The 23,944-nt window shown below is 54.0% G+C and overlaps 1 protein-coding gene across 7 annotated transcripts in view; it reads right to left on the bottom strand.

The window, feature by feature from the left end:
- The window catches only part of NRG2 (neuregulin 2), a 180,060-nt gene that overhangs the window by 21,527 nt on the left and 134,589 nt on the right, over positions 1-23,944 (bottom strand). For all 7 annotated transcript variants that reach the window (XR_014261656.1, XM_082454116.1, XM_082454111.1 and 4 more), the window contains exons 2-4: positions 19,038-19,209; positions 11,955-12,073; positions 3,358-3,478 (exon numbers count right to left, since the gene is read on the bottom strand). Coding sequence is in view for 6 of the 7 variants with exons in the window: in XM_082454116.1 (XP_082310242.1) it covers positions 3,358-3,478; positions 11,955-12,073; positions 19,038-19,209 (412 nt within the window). In the remaining variant the exon portion in view is untranslated. The remainder of the gene's footprint in view (positions 1-3,357; positions 3,479-11,954; positions 12,074-19,037; positions 19,210-23,944) is intronic.

The raw sequence follows: 23,944 nt of genomic DNA, 5'->3' as shown, positions 1-23,944 counted from the left end.
GCTGCCAGGACCTGGTAACAGGGTACAGGCTACATTAGCCTATCAACCAGGAGCAGGGCCTGAACTTGGTGTGGGTGGCTGGCTGGTAGTGAGTTCCCACTCAAACAGGGATTGACCCCCTGAGTTTCAGGGACACAGGACAGATTAGGAGTGGCAGGTAACAGGCTGCCCAGCCCTTCCCCCCAAGCTGTTATCCTTGACTACGGGAAGGTCTGTGCTCAGGGCTGGAGAAGAGCAGGGGTGAGAGAGGGGCAGAGAGGAGAGCCCACGGGCTGCATCTGGGGTGACAGGCTGGGACTCTGCCTCCCCGTTTTCCCACCCCACCCCCCGGGCCTCAGTTTCTTCTTTTGGTAGCCTGGGGATAATGCCATGTGTGCTGCCCTCACCCAGGGGAGAGGGAGGATGGAAGGATGAGGGTGTGCCCCGGGCACTGGAGGGAGTGAAGGGTCTCTGGCCTCATGAGGGGTGTGGGTGGAGAGGATGAGCAGGCAGATGGGCATGGGATGGGGGAAATCACCTGGACATGGGAGCAGAGGGGATGGGGGGTGAGCTGATGGGAAAGGGAGGCATGCCACTGGTATGTGCACAGGGCTGGAAAGAGAGTCTTGTTCTGTCATCATCCCCTGAACCAGTCCCCAAGAGTCACGCACCAACCGTGCTCTATAAAAACACGGAGAGAAGAGGAGAAAGCAGCAAGAGGAAGTGCAGAGGCCCCTGTCTGGCCCAGACAGGAGGCGGTCACCTTGATTTGGACCCCCGTTTTCAAATCCCCCTAAGCTTTCCTTTTTTAAAACAAAATTCAGTATCAGTGACACTGTTTCTTTTGGCTCTGAATTCTAGAAAAACAGTAAAACAGTTGGGACGGAGTGTGCCTGCTTTCCAACACTCCCCGCAGGGCTCTGAACCAATACACAACAACAAGTGTCAGAAAACCAGGAAGGAAAACTGATTTTTGTAGAAACTGGAATGAAACTGACCAGTCTAGTTTCATTATCCAAGCTAAGCGGAAATGCAAAAAAATCAAAATAAAAAGTAAACAAACAGCACAAATGGTACGACGTGAGTTCCGTTTCCTAAGTTCTTTCCTTTTTATTCCATGCATTCCATTCAGGGTGTCATCAGGAACCCCAAGAGGCCTACCCCCCTTCCCTCCCAGCTCACCCACCCCCAGAATGGCCTCTGGGTTCTGCCCTGCCCCCCTCCCCCCTGCCCTTCTCCAGCACAGCTGTGAGGACCTGCCCTCCTGATTGCAATCCCCGCCAGGGATGCCCCTCTCCCCTGAGGGCTCAGGGCATCAGGGAAGTTGGTTCCAGGAGCCCTGGCTGGGGCTGACCCAGGACAGGCTGAGATGGGGAGGTGGTGGTTCTGGGTACCAAGCTCAGGTTCTAAGCAGTGAACCCCAGTTGCCCTGGTGGGAAGGGGAAACAGGACAGCATCTTCACAGTGGCTCAGGCTCCTGCCTTCTGCTCCTCTCAGACTTAGCTGGGCGGGACCCAGAAAGTCCTAGGGGTACAGCCTTGCGGCAGGGCCCCCTGGGAATCCTATAGCTCACTACTCTTTCCCACACTAAACTCTGGCACTGGAGTCCTGGGTCCCATGGCCCTCCTCAGCCCCGACACCTGTCCCGGGTGGCTGAAACCTTTTCTGTCTGGAGCCAGTGACAATGCTGGATCCCTTCAAGGTTCTGGGATCCAAGGGGCTAGGGAAGAAGAGAGGCCTGGTGTGTATGTGTTTGTTGTGGGGGACAAGAAGAAGGGGTCCAGGGCTGGCCCATCTCTGTGAGGTATTCCAGAACGCTTATGCATTTCTATAGATCTGTTCCAAAGTGCTCAGAGCATTTTCAAGGCTAGAATGTTCCCCAGGGTCTGTGGCACTAATGTGGCAGCTTCCTAGAGGCAGAAAGAGAGAGGAAGGATGAGGGGCTGAGTCTGGACTGAGAACTTCCCTGGGGGACCTGCTGTTGCTTTTGGGACTGTCCCTTGAGATTCAGGATGGGGGAGGCTGGAAGGCGGATGGCAGCAGGTGAAAGGTGGAGCCGAGGTGGATGCTGGCAAAGGAGGCCAGCTGGAGCAAGAGGCACAGGTGTGCCTGGCAGTCCAGGCTCAGCTCACCCAGCACTGAGGGGAGGGCGTGAAGGAGGTGTGGCCCCTCGTTATCATGCTGTGAGGTGGAGGGGTCTTTGGCCAAGGCTGTAGTCAGGAGGGAGATGCAGCTCTGGAGCTGGAGGCCAAAGGCAGGAAAGCTGAGGAGCGCTGAATCTGACCTTATCTGTGGGGAGGGCAAACGCCTCTCTCTGTGACTCTTCATCAGTACTCTGTTGGCCCTTGCCCAGATGCCACGGCAGTGGGGCAGCTTTGGCACATCGCCAGTGCCCTAGGCTTGGGCTGCTTTGAAACCCAAAGTTGTGAACTAGGCCTCCCTCCCTCTACTCAGGATCCGGCCAGAACCTGTGCTGCCCTCACCAAGCTCCCCTACCCGTTCCTTGCTCACCCACCAGAGAATCTGTCAAGGGGGCAGTGGGGGCCTGGCTCCCAGAAGATGTGGCTGGGCCTGAACAAGCCCTCCCTGATCACTGTGCTCCCACCTATCCTGTTTGCTAAGGGTGGGGAGCAGGGGGTCCTCAGATCCTGGGAGTTCCTTCGGGGCAGCTCTTGGGGGGAGGCAGAGTCCCAACATGAGCTTTTCCTCAACCCTGACCTCCCCCACTCAGCCACACCCAGAGTGATGTCCTTGCTGGTGGCCCTTCACTCCCCAGAGAGGGGCTAGGGACTGAAGTGGCACAGGCAGCAGCCAGGGCATATCTGGGCACTGGGGTCCTGCTGGGCAGGGAGAAGAGCCAGGTCCTGAGGCGAGCACTGGGGGCAGAGCCCTCTTCTTCCCTCAAGGCTATAAGAGCAGAGCTCAGCTAGCAAGGGCTCTGGGACGTGTGCCCTTCCTGACCCTGCCAGGCTCCTCACTGCTGGGGAAGATGCACCCTGGGCAATGTTCATCAGAACAAAGTTTGGAAAGTTGCTGAGAGATGGGGAGGGGAAGAGAGAGAGAGAGAGAGAATCCAGTGCCCCGGGCATAGACTGGTCTCGCCATCTCCCTAGAAGGTGTTGGTGAAAGGGTGGACATTGGAAGATGGGGTGGGTAGGGACCTGGGAAACTGGGACTGCAGAAGCCCTGAGCCCTTTAGAGCTTACATCTCCCTGTATTCCAGGAAAGGGCTAGGAAGTGGGGCAAACCTCCCTGTCTACACCCCTTGGAGACCCCTTATTAGTATCTTGAAGCTCACTTTTCCTAGAGCCCTCCACTTCTGCCCCAGCCTCTCTCCCCCTGCCCTTGCCCCCATGGCTGCCCCCACTGGTGACTTACTTGCAGGAGAGCTGGTTGATGCCCTCGATGTAGTAGCAGACGCCTCCGTTGACACAATAGGACTTGGCTGTCTCATTGCACTTGCGGGCGTGCCCCGACCAGGATGATAGGGTAGTGCTCACTGGAGGTACGAGAGACACGTGCCGGTGACCCACTGAGACCACCTCTGGGCCCCAGGAATCACCTCCTTCATGGCCCATCTCAAAGCTGGACGATCAGAGACTGTAGGAATGGCTGGGGTGGGGGGAAGGTCTGGTGGTCCCTCCCAGGTCACCAACAAGGCCAAGGGGAGGCCACCGTGAGCTTGGACCATCTGCCCAGCACCACCTTGCACCCTCGCTCCAGGCAAACCTTCAAAGGCTGGGAAGATTTTCTTTTTTTGGAGGGCATGAGAGGCTAGCAGAAACTGCTCCATCTTCTGGCATAAGGGCCCACCTCTGCTGCTTGCCTGCCTGCCTGCCTGCCTGCCTTTCTGGGGGCTCCGCTGCAGGTGGATGAGGCACCATGTCTTATGTGGGGGGCAAGTCACAGGGGTTCAGGGAGGAGACATTTATATCTGTCTGCCCTGCTGGGGCTCTCATGGACCAGGGCGTGATTACAGGGAGCTGGGCTTTGAGGGAGATGGCACCTTTTTGGACACTGTAATTTTCTGCAATCTAGGGACATGTGGGGAGAACCCTAGCTTCCGTCTCTCCCCTCTTTGTCCCAGAGTTGGGCCAAGCCGCCCAGAAATGCTACAAAGGCCGCTATGCGCGTCTCCGTAAGCATCCAGGGCCGCCTTCATGTCCTCCCTCACCAGGCAGCCTCCACCTCCCCCACCCGGTCAGCTGTTGCCTCTGGAGGGAGCCTCCAGGCCTTGGACAGCCCAGGCCATAAATCCGGGGCTTCACGTTGCTGGGGAGAGGGCTGGGGGACAGCTGGGGTGTGGAAACTAGGTGACAGCAAGACTGGGCTTCAAGGCTGCTGACCCAGACTGCACACCTGATGGATCACATTCATTTGATAAGCGAAAATCACAAAAGCACTGCTCCCCTATGGGATGGCATCCAGAAGCCTGGTTTCAAGTGAAAATTCTTGCCCCAAATTTCAGTCTTTATCTGTTAGCTAACCTCTTAGGCTGTGTATCCATACTGGGCAGCTAGAAACCGGTTCCTGCTCCCCCCTCAGCTTCTGTGGCTCTGAGGGCCTCTCATGCCCACCCAGCAGAGGCCTCCTGACTGAGGTGGCCCATCCTACCTTGGCCGGTCCTGTCTCCTCAGGGGTACTGAGTCTCCACCATCCCCCGAAGTAAGTGGGGGGATGAGAGGAGGAGGAGGAGGGCAGGCACTTGGCGCCCTGAGTGTTTAGACGTGTGGGGAGACAGATTGGAGCACGGGACTGGGAGTGTATACACAGCTCTGCCTCTGTATATGTCTGAGGAGCTCGCTGATAAAACCCAGCGGGTAGGGCCAGCTCCCACCTTCCCTCCACATCATGCCTGCTGCTAGTCTGGCATCCTCGAGCCCCACCCCTGCTGACGTCTCCCACCTCTGCTCAACCCCACACAAGGCTGGGACCCACATGCTTCTGGGTCAGTGAGACCCAGGGAACTAAGAAAAGGACAGAGAAGACAAACAGCTGAGGTGACCACGCCTATGAGTTATAAAATCTCATTGCCGGGAGGACCCTAGAGGTTGTCCTGCCCTTCGGTTACATTGCCAAGGAGGAGTGAGGAAAGAGAGCAGGGAAGGGCCTTCCAGAGTCCAGTATGTGTTGTAACAAGGCCTCAGGGCTCCTAATGTCTGGCTGAGCATTCTCACCAGGCACCTGGTCCCTCATGTAAGAACACGTTAGCACCAAGGCTTGATGGGAAGACGAATGCAAACACGATGTGGACCACGGGCCTGAGTCCTCTCATGGGCCTTGGCCAAGCCAGAGAAATCTCAGGGCAGCTTGATGCCCTCTGCAGCCAGGGGTGGAGGAACCTGCCCAACGCTGGGCTGCATGCGCAGCGGGCAGAAGCGAGGATGGTTGGCAGGACCACAGCCGCAAGCTTGGGCCTGTCTGCATGCACGTCTGTGCTCACTGAGGCCTTGGGAGGCAGAGGACGACTCCTGAGGGAAGACAGGGCCCCATCTGGGATCCATGGCCTAGGGCTGCCAGAACCATGTCATGACGGGGACTAGGCTGGGGCCCCAGAAAGGTACAAAGGGAGGGCAATGGGGGAGCTGGTTGTAGAAGGTGTGGAGGGAAGTGACCATAGGCCTTTCCACCTCAAAAAGAAGTACCTTGAGGCCACCCCTGTGACGGCAGGGCCCTCCCAGCTCACGGCAGCCAACTCTGCTGGTGGTGAAGGCTCACGCCAGAAGATTTCCACACTGAAGAGGTGCATTCGTGCTATTCCAGCATACATGGGCTCCTAAGGCAATGTGTCACGCTCCCTTGTCAGCCTATTCGTATTTCTTCACTGTGTTCTCCCGTGTTTGAGGATGTGAAGATGACAGATGACCTCCAAGTGGGAGAATTTGGCTGCTCCCTGGATACCACCGTGGGGATGGCACCTGGCCACCCCAAACTCAGCTCCCACTCATCTGCCCCAGCCACTTGTGCCCCAGCCACTCTAGCCTTGCTCATCTCAATGACTAGACAGCACAAACCAAAGGCCTAGAGGGCATCTTTGATTTCTGGTCCTTCTCTGTCCCCCTAGCCGTCCATCACCGAGGGCTGCCTTCCTACCTCCTCCTCAGGCTCTGTCCATGTCTCACTACTGCCTCCGTGGTCTCTTTCTTGGATGGCCACGATCACCTCCTCACTGGTCTTTCTGCCCTCACTCTTGCCTTGATCTCTAACCTTTTTGCTTCGCAGCTGCTACCAAAGTGGTCTTTAAAATATGTAAATTGATCAATCGCTTCCATTATCAAAACCCTCCAATGGCTTCCATTCATACTCATAATAAAGTCCCCCCACCCCTCCTCAAGTCTAATCTGGGCCTAACCACCTCTCCTGCTTCATGTCCTGTCCCTGTCTTGCAGTATATTCAGACTCCACTGGCTTAGTCCAGCTCCTCTAAGAGGCCACGTGCCTTCTTATCCAGGACTTTCAAAACATCAGTGTCTCAGAGAGGCTGCTCAGGCTCCTCCTTTACTCCTTCCCTTAGCTTTGTAACTTCTCCTTGTAGTGCTTATTCTAACAATTAAAGGACTAGTTGTGCAATTACTAGCTGTCCAAAGCTTAGCTCCTCCACTAGAATGTAAGCTCCATCTGGGCAGAGGCCATGTCTGTCTGCTTCACTGGTGAACGAACCCCAATGTCGAGCACAGTGCTTGACATGTAATAGGTGCTTAACGAATATTTACAAATATTTCTAATGAGCAAATGGACATCTGATTCTTGAGAGAAAGGTACCTTCTTCTACCATCCCAGGGTCTAGTCTGGTCTCCTTGGCTGATGATGATATCTTTTCTGTAGGTTAAAGCATTGTCTCTTACTAAATGCAAATACTCCTGGAAGGTCATTAGGGAAATGAAAATCAAAACCACCGTGAGATAGCACTTCACACCCCCTCAGGTGGCTGTATTTAAAAAAAAAAAAAAAAAAAAGATGGATAATAACAAGTGGTGGTGAAGATGTGGAGAAATGGGAACCCCCCCCCCATACTTTGCTGGTGAGAATGTAAAATGGTGCAGCCATTTTGAAACACAGCTGGTCATTCCTCAAAAAATTAAACATATTTACTATATGACCCAGCAATTCAACTCCTAGGTGTATACCCAAGAGAACTGAAAACATATGTCCACACAAAAACTTGGACACAAATGTTATAGCAGCATTATTCATAATAGTCCAAATGCGGAAACAACTAGAATGACGCAACAACCTCAGTTGATGAATATATAAACAATGTGGTAGACCCAGGCAATGGAATTATTATTCAGCCGCGAAAAGGAGAGAAGTACTGATACTACTACAACATGGATGAACCTTGAAAACATTATTTTAAGTTGAAGAAACCAGTCTTGAAAGGCCACATATTCCGTGATTCTATTTATATGAAATGTCCAGGATAGGTAAATCCATAGCGGCAGAAAGGAGATTCTGGTTGCCAAGGGCTGGGGGGATTTAAAGAAAACACCTGGGAAGGATAAACCCAGGAAGCCTCTATCAGCCATTAGTGTCTTGGTGTGAGTGAGTTTATTGGGTCTCTGAAGAGAAAATGGGCCGGGAAGGAGCTGATGCTGCAGAGATGCTCTGCCTGCTGCCAGCTACTGCAACTGCTTTCCTCCCTTGCTCTTGGAGAAAATCTCTGCTCGTCTTTCAAGGCCCAGATCTAGTGTCTCTTCATCCTGTAAGGCTCCCCTCCTGCCTGCCTGGGATGCCCCCTCTCCCGTTGTTAAGTTGCCTGCCTTTCCTCTTCAGTGTGTTAGAACAGGCAGACGCTTTGAGTTCAGGTTTTAGCTTCCTGCCATTTGAGGGGACTCTGGGAGCCAAGACTGTGACCCCTCAGCACTCAGAACAGCGTCTTGCTGAGTTAGGCCTCGCTGAAGGCTTGAGTTGACAGTACGTACACATGGGTGCGCCTGTGATTAAACAGCTAGCCTTTCTAAGCCCCCAGGTAAGGGGCAGGCCCAGAAGCCTCTCCAGGGCTTCCACGATCCTGTGACACCCCAGGTCACACCTGCCTGCCCTCTGGGGCAAAGCCAGGCCCAGCCCGATATCCCAGGACTTGGTACAGCCACCCCGAGACAGTCCCAAGTCCTTTCACCTGGGGATGAGAAAGCCAGTTTCACAGAAGTGGGTTACATCAGGCTGATTGTTTTGTTAAAAGCACCACGAACTTCTTGCTGACTCTTCCTCCTCTCACCCGACTCGGGAAAGCCGTCTCTTGTGAGCTGGCAGAGCTGTGGCTGCAGGAAGGGTCAGCTCTGATCTGGAGAAACGGGGAGTGACTGCTAATGGGCATGGGGTTTCTTTCCGAGGTGATGAAAATGTTTTGGAATTAGTGGCAAGGATTATTCAACTGAATATACTTCAACCCACTGAACTGTATACTTTAAAAAGAGTGAATTTTATGGTATGTAAATCACACCTCCAAAAATTGATTAAAAACACTTGGGAAGGGTAAACCCAGGAGGTCTCTATCAGTCCTTAGTGTCTTGGTGTGAGTGAGTGTATTGGGGCCCTGAGGAGACAAGGGGCCGGGACGGAGCTGGTGCTGCGGAGATGCTCCCCCTGCCGCCAGCTCCAGCAACTGCGCCCCCTGCACCCTTGCTCCTGGACAAAACCTCTGCTCATATTTCAGGGCTGCGGTGATGCCCCTTGGGCAGCCACTGCTCCTTGCCAGCCCTCCCATGCCCTCTTCCGGCCGCCCCACCCCTGTAGCCCTGCCTTCCCTGGGGCCCAGGCGGGCCAAGCCAACCCACCTTGGAATGAGTCAGAGGGGGGCAGGCACAGCTGCCCGCCACCTGCCATCCACCCCCTCCCCAGGGTGGGGTTGCTGCCAGTCTTCCGGGTTCCACGGGTAAACAAGGAGCCTGAGCATCTCTACCTGGGAAAACGTTCCCAGTGGGACCTCCTGGTCCCCTCCAGTGGCCCTGTTCACCTCCCCACGTCAAGGGTAGGCTCTTGCCTGCGTGGACTGAAGAGCAGCTGAAGAGGTGTGGTGTGAGTGTGTACACGTGTGGCAGCGGCAATAGGTGCACAGGAGGTCAGGCTCAACGCAAAAAACCTGCGCATCCCAGAACTGTCGGAGACAGGGCTGAGAGATCACCTAGCTCAGCCACAGATGGGAAAACAGAAGACTAGGGAAGTGGAGTAACTCGCTCAGGGGTGCACGACAGAGCTGGAATGAGCCCAGAGCTCTTGACTCTGTCCACAGCTCTGCCATGCCGCTCTCCTGTCTGCTGGAGGGACGAGAGACACGGAGCCCTCAGGGCCCAGCCCAAAGCTCTACTGTCTGATCCCTAACTGATCAGAATAGGGGCTACTGAGGGCTGACAGGAGCCCACATGTGGGGTGGGGCTGTGACTTATCTGAAGGGCTCATGATGGTGGACACTACTGTGGTTTCCTTCATGGCATGGCGGCCCTTTCTTCTTCCTCTGCCCCCAGCACCGCTCTAGGGAAGTGCCCCCGTGCAGTTTTGGCAGGGCCATCACTCACAGTACTCTGCCTCTCAGTGTCCCCTCTGCACACACACGGGCCTGACGAGGACGATGGCACCCCATCCCCCTGAGCACATGACCGGGCCGAGTGGGTACAGGACCAGACTCCATCCTTGTGATTGTATAAGTGGAAACAGAGACAAAGCTATCTCTTTTCCCTGGGTGGTGCTGGGATGATGGAAACCTGGAGCTGAGGCCACGGCCTCCTCTTCCCAATCCCTTCCCTAAACGTGGGAGAAGCCCACTTCACAAGAGGAGAGAAAGAGGCCAGCGTGCCATGGGAGGGGGGCGTCCTGACCCCTGCTCTGAGGTCCTGGACTCTGTGTGTCTAGGGCCAGTTCTACCTCTGGACTTCTCAGCTTTAAAAACCAATAAATTCCTCAAGGTACTTTTATGTTGGGTTCTTATCAGTTCTAACCAAGAAAGTCTTAAAATATAAAACAGGTAACCTCAAATCCAAAGTGGATCTGAGAATGTCTGCCCACTCTGGCTGGGGGTGGCAGATGCTGGGCCCCAGCGTGGTCCACTTTCCCAGGCTTGAGACAGGCTGGGAGGAGCAGGAGGTACCCCCACTGCAGCCCTGCCCAGGCTGGGCCACGTGGAGTCAGGAGAGGCCCTGGAGCAGGGTCTGTGGTCTTTTCTGTGATGTTTACCAGGTGCTGACTAGAGCCTGGCACTGTGGAAGGCCCCGGGGCTGGAGGGGTAAACGGGCTAGACATGGCCACGTAGAGCTTAGAGGGGCTCAGTGTTTGCCAACTACTTTTTCATTGTGTAGCTCTATGCTGTTTGACTCTGGGCAGAATATTTAACCTCTCTCAGCTTCAGTCTCCTAATGCATGAAGTACTCCGTGGGGTTGAGTCAGGGTTCCAGAGGGAACATGGGGCCTGGCACTGAGCATGCTCTCAGGAAATGGTAGTGATTACTGGAACTCCTGGGGAGAAGGCATCCTCCCTGCTTGCCTCACTCCTGGGCTCACAATTCCACCTGGAAGGTCACACCCGCAAAGAAAGTTCGGCAACAGGATGAGAGCTGAAGAACGATCTGATAGAATTGGAGAGAGAGATACACAAGACCACAGAGGGCCGAGGAGTGGCCCAGGAGTTGGGCCTGCACTGGGAGTGCCACTGCGGTGGGCTGGACTGGTCAGGAGGATAGCTGCCTGGGAGAGATGGCGCAGGAGGAAGAATAAAAATGGGAAGGAGAGGCCGACTACAGTTAGGGTCGGAAAGGTCATTTGGGTCGGATTTGTGAGAGCTGGGCTGTGGGACCGAGTCCTTGTTCCTTGGCTGCATGGGTCGGGGAGTGACAGGGCGAAAGCATCTTGAGGCTGCTGCTCTGGTCCAGGTTCAGCAGGGATGAAACCTGGGCCAGGATTGCCCCTGAGGTGGGGTTGGAATGAAAAGGACAGACGTGAGTGAAAGATCCAGAAAGAAGACGGACCAGGACTCGCAGACTCAGACCTGGTAGATCCAGTGGTAAGGGAGATGGAGGAGCTGAGAGGCTGGGAGGACAAGGGAGGTCCCTTACAACACGGCAGACCGGGTCTGAGCCAGGCTCTCCTCTGAGGGTCAGAGGGCAGGGTTCTCGTTAGACTGCGCTGGGTGTAGGGGGTACTGGAGGGCTGTCTGGTGGAAACAGGGGATGAAGGGAGATGCAGGACTGGACTCTGCTGGGAGCAAGACTGGAAGCGAACCCAACAACCAGGTGGCCAAGTGGTACGCGGAGGCTGGGTGTCAGGAGGAGGAACGAGAGCTGTGGGGTTCTGAGGACTCAGGCTAGAGTGGAGGGGGCGCGGCCTGAGGACGGCAGCCTTGGTGACTTTCCAGTCAAGGGCGATAACCAGAGGACAGCCCAGCAGGGAGGCTGCCTCCATGCCAAAGCTGGAGCTGCCTCTGCGGAGGGGGGAAACGAAGGGTGCCATGGGCTCCTGACCTTGCACGTTTCCCAGGGAGGGGATGACCTGTGGGAGAGGGCCCTGCCATCTCTGAACTGAGGCTGCCCCCAGGGGCCCGGGGCACCCAAGCCTCCCACGCGTGGCCCTGCGGAGCCGGCTGCCTGCACTCGGGCGCCCAGCAAAGCAGCGGGCAGGCAGCTCACGCGCACCCTGGGTCTGCCTCTCCCCGGAGCCCCGCTTTTGGCAGCCCAGCCTCCCATAATTGCCTTCTAAAAATATCCTTCCCCCCACCCCCACCTCTTGATTTCAAAATATTTAGTTTTCAGGGTATTTAAAACGAGAGCTGGCGGCTCTTCCAGGTCCAGATAACAAAGCTAAACATTTATGCTTCGACTGCATTTCTCTGAATCGGCTCAGATCTTGGGGCTTGATATGGCAGTGGCAGGAGGGAGAGGAGTCAAGTGCAAGACGGATCATGTGCGGGCCTCCCTAGGGCTGGGGGGCAACTGGCCCACCCCACAGAACCCCTCTAGGACCCCTCCCTTCGTTGGGGGACCACCTACCGCTGTTGACGAAGAGCCGGCCCCTGACGGTGTCCTTCCCCAGGATGTTCTCAGCCTCGCAGACGTACTCCCCAGCGTCCTCCACCTTCACCTTGTTGAACTGTAGTCGTGAGTTCTTTCTGGTTAGGGAGGGGATAAGAGGGGGGGAGGCGTGAGCCAGGGCTTAGGTTGGCCGTGGCTCCCCAGCAGTCACCCAGAGGTCACCTCTCCCTGCACAGCCACAGCGTCTACGCAGCGTGGACGGGAAGTAGATTCCCTCTGACCAGCCATTGCTGGGGTCCAGGTGGAGTGCAGAGTCCCCAGGGCTGGAGGGAGACCTGGGCACTCAGGAGAACATGGGATTCTAAGTCAATGAATCCTCACATTCACTTTTCCAGGGCTGGGCCTTCTCTGTAACCATTTTTCTAGGGGAGGAAAGTGGAGTCCTTAGGAAGTCGCATGGCCACCTCCCTCCTTCTCCTTTAGTGCCCTTCTCTCAGGCCCGCTGCGTCTCCGCCCACCTCCTTCCAGTAGAGCAGCTGCTGGCTCACAGCTACCTCAGCCTTCCCTTAGAAGCGGCAGCCCCGTCACTCTAGATAAGCCAGGCCTATTTCCAGATACCCGGCAGGGCCACCGATCTAACAGGTTCCCATGGCAACTGTGCCCAGCCTCCCAGTCCAAACCTGTAGCTCCCTCCTGCCTTTGTGTCGGCCCTGCCACTAAGGGGCACTCTGTGGCCTCCCCAAGGGGTTTCGCTTCATTCATTCAACAAATGTTCACTGAGTGCCTTCTGTGTGCTGGGAGCTTGGATACCTCAGGGAACAAAAAGATCCTATCCTCAAGGCCTGACTTGACCCTCGTGGCTAATCTGGAGGAGGACAGGGCAGGACAGATGGGAAAACTGAGTCCCAGAGGGGTTTCCGGACTTGTCCAAGGGTACCCGGCAAGGCAAAGGCAGAGGTGGATGAGGAGCTGGAGTTGGTGAGGACTTGGGCCCCAAGCAGCTCGTGGGCTGTCTCCTGGAGCCTGATGCTGAGGCTAAGCCCTCTGTGCAGGGCTTTGCACCCAGCCCTGCGTGCCACGAGTTGTGGGGCGAGGCCTGGGCAGAGACTTCAGTGCTGTGTGTGACTCCAGGGCACCTGGCCCTGCTTCCCCTCTTCTTTCTGAAGACCCTGCCAAACCTCTCCTTCCTTCCGTGGGCCTCCCTGCACTTGCCCGCGGGTGCCTGGGCTCCGTAGGATCTGTTCAAACCTCCCATCCCTCCCTCTGCCCCAGTGCTCTTTAGGGCCAGTCTGAGCTCCGGATTAAACCCTGGGACCCCCCGCCTGGTCCCCGGGGGAAACAAAAAGTAGCATGAAAATTTCTTAACATGATGTAACCTCCTCCTCTTTTAGTCCTGAGTTAAAAAATCAGATTCCCAGAATATGCACAGTGGGTTGGAGGAGTGGTGGCATGGGAGGTAGGGTAGCCGAGCTGTCCTGCCCTGGGCCTAGGGATGGAAAGACAGAGCCATGAAGCTGATGGGAGAAGGTGTGGATGGTGAGCGGAGAGGCTGCACCAGGGATGGAGGAGATGGCAAAATGACCCACATCCCTCCCCGGGCTGTGCTTTGGGGACCTACCTGTCTCCTGAGCTCCACCTCAGCCTCTGATGCTGGGCTCTTCCCAGACCTCCTCATTCCAAGATCCCCCAAACCAGCCTCCATGAGCTTGTCTTGTCAAAAAGGCCCTGTTGCTGTGGTGATGTCCTTGCCGACATTACAGTGACAGCTGCCTGACTCCGTTCCACCCCTCCCGGCTCACGCCGTTCTCTGTCTCCTTGGCCCGGTGTCTGCCTACAACCCTCTTCTGTCAATTCAAGTTTGTTCTCTTCATTAAACAGAGCCCTGGAGGCCCCTCCGGCTAAGACAGCATTTCCTTCCTGGCTCCAGCCTAATTAGATGCCACAGATCTCAGCTGTCCCAGAACCAGGCTTCTGCTTCCTGACCACCAGCTCTTCCCTGACATTAGATGAGCAGAGTAGGGGATCACCTGAGGGTCTCCGGGTCAAGAAGGTATAGGGGACACAGACTCAGAACTTCCTTGTCACCCACCCACAGCTGAATTCAAAGGAGCTTCCCTCACACGACATGACATGCAGCAGGACAAGGTGGAGCTAGGCTCACAGTTATCTGGAGGAATGAAAGCTAAAACCAGAAGGAAGGGCTTCCCGTATGGAGGGGTGTGAGATGTGTGGAAACGTGGGTGTGCAGGGAGAGCCCTTCTCCTTTGAGGTACCAGAAAGAGGCAAGGGGACAGAAACAATGACCCCTAGGTGTGCTGGCTGCAGGCATCTTGGGTTACCAGGTGTGTGATGATCTCCCCAGTTCCAGGAAGGTGGCCCCAGCCTTGCACAAGAGGCTCTGGGGTCAGGGCTGAAGGGGGGCTCTGTGGGGCTCTCAGGCCCCTAAGGAGTGCGGGCAACTACATTTCTCTTCTCCTCACTCCTAGCTCCAGTCCGAAGCCCCAAGGACTCAGGACTCCCTCCCACCTTCTGGCAGGCCTGGTGCCCGCTCGCTGGGCTGACCCAGGTCTGCCCCTGTGATGGACGCCCCTCCTCTCCTTCCTCAGCCAGTTTTCTGCTGGCAGGGCCTAGGGATCTGGGCGGCTGCTTCCTCCACCCGTCCGCCCGTTTTCCTCAGTGCCTACCTCCTGCTGCCTGCCCGAGGGGCCAGTTCCAGCCTGCCCCTCATAAATACGGGAACACTCGGTTCTGCATGGGTGGGCTCCATGCCCAGGGCTGGGGAGGGGGGCAGTTTTCTCCTGGCACAGGAAGCCTTGGGTGAGACACCTCAGTGGGGCAGCCCCAGAGACAGGCGGCACCCACTGGGAAGGGGTCTCCGTAGACCAAGAGTGATGTCAAGACAGAGTGTGGCCTGGGCAGAACGGAGCACTGGGAGGGCCAGAGTGCAAGCTGCAGTGTGGGCAGAAGGAAAGAGAAGATTTTGCCAGAAAGAAGACACCCGCCCCTAACCCCTAGCCCCCATGCCAGGTGAAGTACGTGTCTAGAGGTGGCAGCTCTCTGAGTCACAACATGGGAATCAGAAGTTCTCCATCATGGCCCCTCCTCCAACCCATCGCCACACTGCAGGGAGCCCAGGGGCATGATGGGTGGAGCAAGGCAGTTTCAGAAATGCAGCAGATGGGACAAGGTCCTGACAGGAAGGGGGCAGAGGCACACTTCAGGCTCTCAGGGGTCCTTAGTACCCAGGAGGAGACCCAGATGATATGACCAGGCCGTTTCAGTACTGTGTGACCCATTTGTCTGATGACACTGAGGCTTGACCAGGATAGTAACTTGCTCAAAGGCCAACCCAAAGGGTGTCCTGCCCAGTCCTAGTGTCACCCTGCACCCAGGAGAGGAGAGCTAGTCCTGCAAGATCCTCATCAATTCACACCGGAAGTAGACCTCCTCTGCCAGGCCACACAGGAGAGAGGGTGTGTCTGGGGGGTGGTCTTGGAGGCTCTCATGCTGGGAGAGACAGCCCCCCAACCATGCCATGAAGCCGTGTCTAAGGCACTGTGGGAGGAGATGGTGAGAGCTTGCTGGAGGGCTCAGGAGGGTGACCCAGAGGATGTGACATTTAAGCCGGGCCTTGGAGAATTTTGCAGAGGACAAGGTGAGAGGAGGGGGGGGTGGGCGCTGCCCGCACAGCGAACAGTCTGGGCCCAAGTCCAGGGGTCAGGAGCACCGAGGTGTAGGGGAACAGCGAGGCAGTGAGTTACAGGCCAGGAAGGGGAGCGTCAGAAGGGCCCCAAGACCTAGGCTGTCCTGGCATACTGCAGGCTCTCAAGACCTGTCAAGCAAATGAATGAATGATCAGATATGTGCCCTGTTAGAAAGATCATCCCCTGTCAGAGTCACAGGGATAAGTGACTCTGTGGACCCCTCGAATTGCAAGCAAAACCAGGTGTATAAGGCGCATATTTTCTGAAGTAAGGGTCAAGGCCTTTACCAGATTCTCCACTAGAAGCTAGACTAGAAACTCCGTGAAGGTGGGGACCATGTCTGCTCCAATCCTTGGTGCATCTTCAGCCTCTGATAGAGTGCCTGGCATACAACTGTTGCTCAGCACACGTATGTGAGATACAGAAATGAATTCACAAAGGGGCCTGTGGCCCAGAAAAGGTGGGGCGTGGTCAAGAGTGAGACCGTGGAGGAAAAGAGGCTAGAGGCAGGGAGAGCAGAAGTGAGCAGGGAGCAGGGTGCCTCCTTCCAGAGACGGGGTATCCACCTGGAGGGGACGGCATGGGGGCAGGTGCCGGCCAGCGGGCAGTCTGCTTCTGCCACAGCTGAGAGGAGAGCACAAGGGGCAAGGCGGAGAGGCTAGACTGGGCCATTCTGGGTTAGAGATGTCTGTGGAACTCTTCCGGTAAGCAGCCTGAGGTGACTTCTAAAAATTCACTATTGACCCAGAAAAGCCCACAAAAATCATGCAAATCATAGAGGTTCAAATCTTCGTGTTCACTTTAAGAACACTCGTGAAACTGCCCAGGCCATTAAGGGTATGCATATCCAAAAAGCCACCAAGTATCTGAAGGATGTCACTTTACAAAAGTAACCTGTGCTATTCCATCATTACAATGGTGAAGCTGGTAGGTGTGCCCAGGCCAAACAGGGGGGCTGGAAGCAGGGTTGGTGGCCCAAGAAGAGTGCTGAATTTTTACTGCACCCGCTCAAAAGTGCAGAGAGTAATGCTGAACTTAAGGGCTTAGATGTAGATTCTCTGGTCATTGAGTACATCCAGGTGAATGAAGTCCCCAAGATGCGGCGCAGGACTTACAGAACTCATGGTCGGATCAACCCATACAGGAGCTCTCCCTGCCACATTGAGATGATTCTTACCGAAAAAGAACAGATTGTTCCTAAACCGGAAGAGGAGGTTGCACAGAAGAAAAGGATATCCAGAAGAAACTGAAGAAACAAAAATTTATGGCCTGGGAATAAATGCTGCAAAAAAAAAAAAATGTGCCAAGAAAAAAAAAAGATCTGTGGGGTATCTCAGGGGTGGTAACTAAGTGTTCACCTGGCAGCATGGGTCTGGAAAAAGAAAGGCCATCAAACTAGAGATGGAGGCTTGGGGTCATCAAGTATAAGAGGGTGAAATCACCTACCGGTGGAGAGGGGAGAAGAGTGAAGCCCCAAACACAGCAAAGTCCCAGCATTCATGACGCCTGAGAGAGGGTGCTCAGAGGCACAAGAGGACCAGCAGGAGGACCACAGGGGCAAGGAAGCAGGTGGCACCCATGCCAAAGGCTGCTGAGAGGCCTGGCGGCCGGGAAACTCTGAGGTCACAGGGTCTGTCAAGAGCCACAGCTGCAGAGAGAGTTGGGGTTGTATTTACAGGGCAGATTCCTGCAGAGCAAAGAGGAGTGGAGGCTGAGCTGTGTGGAGTCAGTGGGCGTGAAACTCCCTCCACGTGGTGATCTAGGGAAGGAGCAAGATGGTGCAACAACCAGAGGAGGAACGGGAGGCGGCAACGTCGAGGGAAAGCTTTTAGAAGAGAGGCGATGTTAGTGGTTTGTTGGGGGAGAGAGAGAGAGAGGCTGAAGTCACCAAAGAAAGGACTTTGTTGGTGGCACAAGGGCTCTGTGTGTGCAGGAGGATGTGGGTGAGTGTGAGGGCCACGTGCGGATCAGGAATGGGGATGAGGATGGGCCATGTTGTGGACTGTTCGAGAGTAATGCGGCCGGCAAGGAGCACCCCGTCTCCTGACTTCTGCTGTCTCAGTGAAGTAGGGGGAAGGGGAGACGGGGCCCCCAAAGCTGTAGAAGCCTGTCCACTCCTCTCTCCAGCTCAGAGCCAGGCTTGGCGGGGAAGGGGTGAGGTGGCCTCAGAAGGTGAGCTTGATGGGCAACCTGAATTTCTTGCTAACTCTGTAGACTGGTGACACCCCAGACCCCCCCTCCCAAGTTCCCTTAGGAAGCAGTGTTCTTTCAGCCATAAACCTTTGATCTGTACCAAATCCTCTTAAATTACTTTCTGTTTTCTGCCTGGACCAGTTTCCAGGGTGACCAGTCCTGTCTTTGCTCCCCGTTCTTAGAAAGAGAGTCAGAAAACTGGAAGCCCTGCCCAGACCCCTGACCCCCACCTCCTCTTTCACAGGTTTCAGAGACTAAGGCCTGAGGGCAGGATGTGTACATCCGGGGTCAGCCGGCGAACCAGGAGCAGCCTGAGCCCAGACCCTTTTTCCATCACTTTCTGTTGTCGGACAGGTTGGAGGGTCCTCTAAAATCATCTTCATTTGCATTTTTCAGGGGTGAGGAGGAAATGATAGCTCCTCTGGAGGGGCAGGAAAGGCTGGGGTGTGCCTCAGCCAGAGAGGGAAGTCCACAGGGCCCTCAGGGCCCGCAGAACAGAGGTCAGGCTTGTCCTGCCTTCTCACAGCCCCTCAGGAGAGAGGTGAGGGGCTGCCCTTGGACTCTTGGCTTCTCTGGTGCCTGGAGCCCCCTGTCTGGCCAATCCAAGATGGAAGAGAGGCCACCTTCCACAGCCCAGAGACCCTAGAGCTTCAGATTCTCTTCCCTGGAGCACTGACTCAAAGACTAAAGTCAATTTCCACGTCACGGGGGAACTGCCTGAGATAGACTCCTCCGACACCAGTCAAAGCCATGTGCCTTTCCCTCACCTGGCTGTCTGCCCAGTGACAGCTTGCTGAGCTGAGGAAACAGCCCATCAGCACACGTGCCCTCCCAGGCACATTCTAGAGGCAGGGTCCTTCACCGAAGACTGCCCAGTGGTGGGCTTTCCGACCCTGTGGCAGGTCCTTTGAGAAGTTTTATGCACAAGATGGGACTCCACAGTTAAAGCTAACTTGGACAATCAAATTGCCTTCAACCATCCAGGCACATTAATTAAGCAGGTACCGTCTGCAAGACGCTGGGGCAGCATCACCAGAGGGGCTGGAGCTGCAAGGAGAAACTGGGCGCCACAAAAGAGGGGGGACTGGAACTGGTTCCACGGGTGGATCTGGGGGCACAGCCCTGGGCTCTTCCCGGCTCAGACCCCTCCTTCTGAGGAAGGATGGGGGGCGGCTGGGTGGATGGAGGGAGGGATGTCGCTCACCTGCCATTGCCGTACTTGATGCGAATGTCGCGGCTGCGGTTGAGCTCCTTGCCGTCCTTGAACCAGCGGTAGGAGGGCTGGGGGTTACCGGCTGCTGTCTCACACTTCAGTGATTGCTTCTCACCCACCTGTCCCGTCTGGCTCTTCATCTTCTTCAGCTTGGGCCGGGTGGCTGTGGGGATACAAGGCAGGAGGTGAGCGTGTTGGTGGTGGGGCAGCGCCAAGCACGCGCAGCAGAGGAAGGGCCACTGTCCTGGGGGGTGGGGTAGAGGGTGAGCCCGGGGAGCCACCCCTCCTGGTGTCGTTTCCTAGTTCAAATCAACAAGCCTTCACAGAGGGTCTGCGATGATGTCAGTGTGGGTACCGCCTATGGAGAGTTTTCCTTCATGCCTGGAATGGTACTCAGAGCTTGATACACATTAGCTGATGAAAATCACCCTGTGAGTTCATTGCAGTGATTAAACCCATTTACAGATGGGGAAAACTGAGGCTCAGAGTGGTGAAGTCACCTCCCCAAGGGGCTGGAACTGGAATTCAAACCCCGGTCTCCTTGACTTCAGTGCTCATGATCTAATTCCTGTCGCAGACCCCCAGGCCTATGCTGGGCCCAGAGGACACAAGTGGACCAAAATGACAGACACAGCTCCTGCCCTCAGGAAGTTCAGTCTGGCAGAGGAGCTGGAACCTGGCATTGACATCACAGCGTGGTTTATGGAGGCCTGGGGGTGCTGAAGCCCAGAGGCGTGTCCCCAACCCAGGCTGGGGGAGGAGCTAACTCAGCTGAGAGCTAAAGGATGGGGGAGCTAGAAGGGAGGGAGGTGGGTCCTGGCTGTGGTTTATCAGAATCGCAGGTGGGCAGCAAGGTGAGCTGCCCTGAATGGGTGAAGTGGTGTGGCTGTGTGCGGGATGGGGCCTGGGGCTACACTGCTGGGCACAGGGCTGCAGGGCTGCAAATGCCAAGCTAAGAGGCTTCTCTCATTTTTCTTGAACACCATTCTATTTCCGCCTGCCCCAGTCTCCCATGTTTCATCTCCTTGCCCCCCTCCCTCTAACAACCTAAAAAAAGAAAAGGAAAAAGTACTCTGTTCTTAGGACAGTGATGGCAAGTCCATGCTCCCTGCTGGGGTGTGTGATAATTTCCACTGGACAGCCCTGTAAAGGATACCCAGTGCCTTTGTGTGTGCTCTCATTTGGCCACCGAGCTCTGTAAGGCAAGTGTCATGCTGACATAAAGGGTGAAGATGAGACTCAGGTTAAGAAACTTGGCCAAGGTCACCCAGCCAGGCAGCCACAGAGCCCAGGTATCTGGATTTGCAATGTGTCAGGCTTGTAGCAGGCCGGTGTCTGCTTTTGCAGCCTCAATGGCTCTCTTTGAGGAACAGAGAAACTGGTTGAAGGGAAGGGTCTGCTGGGGGTAGAGAGTTGTTTGGGGACTGACTGACCCTGTCTAGGCCATTGGTTCTTCCCCCACGAGTTCAGAGTCACAGCTCGAGCTGGCTCTGGATGAAGACAGGTGAGAGGGCCTGGCTACAGGGGCCCCTCACTGAACCTAACCGTGGGCTGCTGCTTTTAGTAGGGAGTAGATGAGCATGGGGTACAGGGGCAGAGGGAGCATGGAGAGAAAATGCTCCCAAAGCCTTAAAAAATATAGTACATAGATTCAAAAAAATGGTGCTTGTGAAATGATTTTGTTCATTTTAGAAAATGCGAAAATACAAATGGATAAAAGAAAATAAAATCATCCATTATCCTAGTACTTACAAGTATTTAAAACACACACACGCACCTACACATCTATTTTTACACAAAGTGGGATCAGTGCCAGTAACATGTTTCTTTCATGTAATGAAACACTGTAAGCCTTTCACCTTGGCATTAAGTATTAATAACATTTTGCAAACTGACTTCTATAGGACAGGCATATCCAGAAAGAGGATAATAGATACTACTTAAGAAAACGGTTCCATGAGCAAATCAGTTTGGGAAATATGTGGGTAAACATTAAAGATGTATCTTCATTGACTTCAGTATGATTCCCCAAGTAAGGGTCTTGGAGCTTTTTTGGGAAACCCTTGACTTTATTTCCTTGAAATGCTATTATCTGGAATAAGTTCTATAACATAACAACTTATGTGTGTATATATTCATAGATATATAAATATTTTAATAGAGAATATATTCACATGATTCAAAATTCAAGAAGTGAAAAGGGGTATGTGGCTTAAAAAACAGATCTCCCTCTAACTTTGGACCAAGGCCACACAGTTGCCTTTCTAGAAGGCAATCAATTTTATCAGTTCCTTTTACATCCTTTCAGAGACCTTTTAAGCATAAACAAAAACCCCTAGTATTTACACACACATTTTTTCCCTATAGCACCATTTTCTGGGTTGCATAATATTCCTGAATGGGTGAATCAGAACTTATGTAACCAATTCCTATTGTGGAGCATTCAGCATACATTCTCCCCTGCCTCACCACACCCCATCACAGACAAGCCCAGAGGAACACCCTTGCAGCTTCATCCAGTGTATATATCCAGTGCACATTAACCTTTGCACATATCCAGTGTATACTGCTGCACGGGCAGTGAGGCTCCTGACTCAGACTGCCTGTATTCAAACCCAGGCTTTGCTATTTGTTAGTTCTGTGTCCTCAGGCTATTGCCTTAATCCTTCTGTGCCTCAGTTTCCTCATCTGTAAAACACAGGTGATAAAAATAGCTCCTACCTCATGGGATGATGACTGAGGATTATATGAGATAAGGGATGTAGAGCCTGGCACGCACAGAGCATTTAATAAAGGTTAGCTATTACTGTTATCATTATCCACAATTATTTCCTAAGGCAATCTTCCTAAAAGTGGAATTGCTGCGCCAGGAAGTGTATAGTCTTCTTCAGCTTTACACGTTGCCAAACTGGGTTCTGGAAAGGTTGCACCAATTTGCACTCCCACCACTGAACGATGGTGCCTGTTTTTTCCACACCCTCACCAACATGAGGTATTATCATGTATTTAATCTCTGCCAATTAGCTAGGCAAAAGATAACGCCTCTTTGTTGTTTTCATTTGCACTTATTTGATTCCTGGTGAGGCTGACTGCTTTTCATAAGTGTATTGGCTCATTGTATTTCTTCTTTTTGAATTGCCTGTTCTTGTCTGTACTCTTGTTTTTCTATTGGGTGCTCATCTTACTGATCTGTAAGAGTTCTTTATAAATAGTAAGGCTATTCACCTTTTGCTACAATGTTTTTCCCCAATTACCTGCTTCTTACATTTTTAAATGCTGGTTTATTGTTTTGGGGTTTTTTTTTTTTTTTTGACACTCGGAGATTTTATGTGTATCAACCTATCAATCTTTGGGACTTTCTGGAACTTCGTTATTCTAGTGTGATTGAAGCCCTGCCTCAGCATCCTTCCCCCTTACCTACACCCCACCGTCCTCCGTCTGCTTGCTCTCGGGGCCCCAGTCACTCCTTATCGATAGTTATCAACCCTAGATGCTAATGAGAACCATATGGGAAGCTTTAAAAAGTGTGTCAGTGCCAGGGACATTGTTCTGGACATTCTGAAGCAGGACCTGTGAGGATGGGTCCAGGTATGTGGGTTTTAAAAATATATAATAAATATGTAACATACTCTAGGCAAGAGCACGTATTGTAAGTGTAGAGCTTGACAGCTGGCTGCAAGCTGAACACATCTTCACAGGTGGCTTTGCTCCAAGGTTGGGTTGACACCCAGTGAGCTAACCTCTTGGTCACCTGGTGACCTGCCACTAGGCTCCTCCCCCTCCTCGTGAACTGGGGACACAGAGAGCTCTTCTCAAGTTCTAAGGTGCCTCCTTCCCCTGCTTGGAGAGTGTTGACCTTTCCTGAAGTTCTGAGGTGAGGGAGCCCCCTGACCCCACCCTCCCCAACCCAGGCCCCCTTCCTCCCAATGAGCCAGAGCGGGAGTGGCGGAATACCTGGTGGGAGGAGATGGTGCTTCCTGACAAGTCCTGGCGCCCTGTGCCCTGAGCCCGAGGCCACTTTTTAATGGTGGTGGTAATGGTTACACAGAGACTGACCCAGAAACAGCAGGCACGACCCCAGTTCAGAGGGCCCGAGGAACTGGGGGCTTCAAGGTCGTTCCCTGCCACCAATGGGAAACCCAGGACAGCATTTCAGATCACAAGGAGCCACCCCATCTAGTGAGAACCTTGTGTGACCTGACCCGAGTGACAGTCCACTCACTTCAGAACAACCCCATCCAGTTCACTTTTTCCCCATTCATTCACCCTACGATATGCCAGGCACTGTTCCAGGCCCTGAGTGTACAGTGGTGAGCAAGGCAGATAAACTTCCTGCTCTTGGGAGCCTGCATTAGAGTGAGGAGAGTAGATAATAGCAAACAATCTCAGGAAATATGAGGCAGTAATAAGCTCCTGGATAAAGGCCTTGAGGGGTGAATGAGCTTGGTGAGTTCAAGGGATAAAAAAAGACCCAGGTGGCTAGAAGATTCTGGAAGGCAGGGGAGCCTGGAGAAGTAGGGCCAGGTGACTGACATGAGGCTGTGTGAGCTAGGACGAAAAGTCTGGGTTTGTTTTGCCTCCCCCCGCCACTTTTGATGTGCTTACTAGAAAATTTTATATTACATATGTGGATCGCATTATATTCCTGTTAGACAGCACTAAAGGATGGCAATAAAAACAACCATACATTTCAATCATGCTGTGTTCGTTACGAAGAGTCTTCTTTTCTGTCTCTTAACATTTCCTCACAAGCATCATCTGAGATACTGAAAGCCTATGTCTCCTGCTCTAGCAGCATCCAGTCCTGGTCCCTGTTCACAGATATCTTAGTTCACGGCTCTTTGAAAGCCAAGGATGTGTGTTTTGAAAAGGAATGGGACCCTGCGAACAGGCTGCAT

This window comes from Balaenoptera physalus (assembly GCF_965194825.1).
Source record: "Balaenoptera physalus genome assembly, chromosome: 3".
NCBI lineage: Eukaryota > Metazoa > Chordata > Mammalia > Artiodactyla > Balaenopteridae > Balaenoptera > Balaenoptera physalus.
Note: the sequence above shows the minus strand (reverse complement) of the source record. Positions and strands in the feature narration are given on the sequence as shown.